At 32.1% G+C, this 3,835-nt stretch overlaps 1 protein-coding gene across 1 annotated transcript; it reads left to right on the forward strand.

Annotated features, from left to right (window-relative positions):
- Positions 1 to 233: 233 nt before the first annotated feature.
- Positions 234 to 3,407, forward strand: LOC145164581 (uncharacterized). Its single transcript, XM_079083293.1, has 5 exons — positions 234 to 1,104; positions 1,249 to 1,396; positions 1,868 to 2,466; positions 2,708 to 2,892; positions 3,336 to 3,407. The coding sequence occupies exons 1-5, from the start codon at positions 234 to 236 to the stop codon at positions 3,405 to 3,407; spliced, it is 1,875 nt and encodes a 624-aa protein (XP_078939419.1).
- The last annotated feature ends 428 nt before the right edge of the window (positions 3,408 to 3,835 follow it).

Here is a 3,835-nt window from a genome sequence, read left to right on the forward strand (position 1 = left end):
ATATATATATATATATATATATATATATATATATATATACGGAGAACGAGATATCAATTAGATCGACAAGTATTGGGTATATTTTTACAATTAACTTTAATAAATCAGTTCAATTCATTGATTTTTGTTACTAACATTAAATAATTTTTTATAATGTTTTCAGTGGACCAACGAGCACTTCTACATCAACTTCAAGATCATATGATCTCCAGATTATAGAATTTCTGAAGGATATGTTAGATTCAAAAAATGCGTTGGTCAAGTCTTTTAGGATAGTAAGAGACACTCTTCATGAAAATCCTTGTGTTAATTTGACGATTAGATTAATTGGAAAAAGAGAACAAGATGGAAGGACGTATAACTTACCAAGTTCTTCTGAGGTTGCCACTTTAGTTGTCGGTGACATTTGTGATTCAATTGAAAAAAGAGATATTGTTGTTCAAACTTCATCAGAATTATTACAACGTATCAGTGAATTACATCCTTCTTACCTTGCTCTTCAGTATCCATTACTATTTCCATATGGTGATGATGGTTACAGAATTGACATCCTTCATAGATGTATTTCATCTTCAAGTAATAGCAAGCGCCCGACCTGTACAATGAGAGAATTTTTCGCTTACAGAATTCAAGACATGGATCAATCGTTCTCACTAATTCTTAATGCAAAAAGGTTGTTCCGGAAATTTTTGGTTGATGGTTATACCATGAGTGAAAGTGAGAGACTATTTTTCATACGTAACCAACAAAAAATTCTTAGATGTGAGTCTTATGAGAATTTGCGTAATCAACAAGCACTTGGGAGTACAAATATTTCTAACATCGGGCAACGTGTGATCTTATCTTCTTCATTTACCGATGGTGCACGCTATATGATGCGAAACTATTTGGATGCCATGTCGCTTTGTAAATGGTTTGGATATCCTGATTTTTTCATAACCTTTACGTGTAATTCAAAATGGCCAGAAGTTCAAAGGTTTCTGAAGGACACTCAACTTCATCCAGAAGATAGACAGGATATATTACGTAGGTTATTTAAGATCAAGTTGGATGCATTTATTAAAGATATAAGGGAAAATAAAGTTTTTGGCAAGGTTCAAGTAGGTATTTAAATTTATAGTTTAATTTATAAATTTAAATATAATAATTTATATTTTTCCTAAAGATATTTAAATTTATAGTTTAATGTATAAATTTAAACAAATTTTAGTTTCTAACTTATATTTTATTTGTATATTTTGCATGCAGTGGTTTATACAATTGAATTTCAAAAACGAGGTTTGCCTCATAGTCATATATGTCTGTTTATGCATGCTGACTGCAAGCTTCCTACAGTTGAATATATCGATCCCATTATTTCCACTGAGATTCCAAATATCGATGATGATCTAGAATTGTATTCACTTGTCAAGGAGTTCATGATTCACGGTCCATGTGGAGCTGAAAATTTGAATTTCCCATGCATGGTTGAGAAAAAGTGTTCTAAAAACTTTCCAAAGCAATTTTGTAATCATAATTCAGTTGATTCAAATGGTTTTCCCTTATACAGTAGAAGAAATGATGGGCATTTTGTTGAAAAATCTAGTGTTCAGTTAGATAACAGAAATGTTGTTCCATACAACAAATATCTGTTGAAAAGATATCATACACACATTAATGTTGAATGGTGCAATCAAGGATCTTCCATAAAGTATTTGTTTAAATATATAAACAAGGGTCCTGATAGAGCTACCATTTCTATGGTGCGAACCAATAATGATTCTGATAACAACGATGCAGTGGGTGAAATTAAATAATACTATGATTGTAGATATATTTCTGCATGTGAAGCATCATGGTGTATTTTTAAATAAGATGTTCATTATAGGCATCCTGTTGTGATTAGACTACCTTTTCATCTTCCTAGTCAACAACAAGTTGTATATAAGGCAGACGATGACATTGAAGATGTTCTTGATCGCCCTTCAATTGCTTCTTCAATGTTCACATCTTGGATGAAGTGTAATGAAATCAATAAAGAAGCACAAAAACTTACATATGTTGAATTTCCTACAAATTTTGTTTGGAAACTTAAAGGTCTGATTTGGAAGCCAGGGGAAGTTGGATATGCGATTGGTAGAATTCACTCGGTTTCACCTAAACTTGGAGAAGCATATTTCTTAAGAATTCTTTTAAATAAAGTGAAAGGTCCTAAATCATTTGAAGAAATTCGCACAGTCAATGGTGAACTATGTTCTTCTTTTAAAGATGCGTGTTATAATCTTGGCCTTTTAGATGATGACAAACAATTTATCGATGCAATTAAGGAAGCAAGTCTTTCTGGATATGGTTTTTATCTACGGTTCTTATTTGTTACGATGTTATTGTCCAACAGTTTGTGTAAACCAGAGATTGTTTGGCAAAACACCTGGGAATACCTGTCAGATGGAATTCTTTACAATCAACAACAGAGATTAAAGTCTCCAGGTAATCTAAAATTTTCTCATTATTATTAAAAGCGTATCATATAAAACTTTAGTATAAATTCAATTATATTTTACGTTTTAATCAATTTGTTTTTTTATACGTTCTAATTAATATATTATTTTACGTAGAGGTTTATCACTAAATGAAGATCAACTTAAAAGCTTGACTTTGTTTGAGATAGAATAAATTTTACTCCGTAACAATTCCAGTCTTAAAAATTATGGAAAGATGCCTTACCCAGATGCTGATTCTGTTTTATCTTCAAACAATCGTCTTATTACTGAGGAGATAGATTATGACATACCAAATTTAAAGAACGTGTTTGATCGGCTGTTTGTTGCATTAACAAATGAGCAACAGGACATTTTTCTTGATATCATGGATGCAGTGGAGGTGTATTCTTTGTTTATGGTTATGGTGGAACAGGTAAGACATTTTTTTGGAAGACAATTTATGCAGCAATTAGAGCTCAAGGTCAGATTTTTTTAAATGTTGCTTCAAGTGGGATAGCTTCATTATTATTGACTGGAGGCAGGACATCACACTCTTGGTTTATAATTCCCATAAATCTTACTGATGATTCTTTTTATAGAATAAATCCAAAAAGTGATCTTGCCAGTTTAGTAAGAAAAACCTCATTGATCATTTGGGATGAAGCACCCATGGTACACAAACATGCATTCGAAGCTTTAGATCGAACTCCGAAGGATATATTAAAGTGTGTCAATCCTATCAATTCAAATATCCCATTTGGAGGGAAAGTGATTGTTTTTGGAGGTGATTTTAGACAAATTCTACCTGTTGTTCTAGGTGGCAGTAGACAAAACAATGTTAATGCTTCTTTAAGTTCTTGTTATTTATGGCAACAGTGCAAAGTTCATAAATTAACAAAAAACATGAGGTTAACTGATGGAAGCGATCCATCTGCTATTGAACAATAAGGGATTTTGCAACTTGGCTTTTGAACATAGAAGAAGGTAATCTTGGTGGTCCGAATGACGGTGAAGCGATTGTTGATATTCCACGAGATATTGTTATTACTAATCCATATGATCCTATATGTTCATTAATCAATTTTGTATATCCTTCTATACTGGAAAACTTCAACATTGCTAATTATTTTCAAGAAAGAGCAATACTAGCTCCCAAGAATGAAGTTGTCCAAGAAATAAACGATCGTTTGTTGTTATTGTTTCTAGGAGAACAAAAAGAATACTTAAGTTCAAATAGCCTATGCCAACCCGAGTTTGTTCATGATGAGTTTGGTGCAAATTTATACTCACCTGATCTTTTAAATGGTCTTAAAGTCTCAGGTCTGCCAAACAAAAGCTCATTTTAAAAGTCGGTGTTCCAGTTTTGTTATTGAGAA

This window comes from Lactuca virosa, chromosome 3, assembly GCF_052849685.1.
Source record: "Lactuca virosa cultivar CGN04683 chromosome 3, Lactuca_virosa_CGN04683_v6, whole genome shotgun sequence".
Classification (NCBI taxonomy): domain Eukaryota; kingdom Viridiplantae; phylum Streptophyta; class Magnoliopsida; order Asterales; family Asteraceae; genus Lactuca; species Lactuca virosa.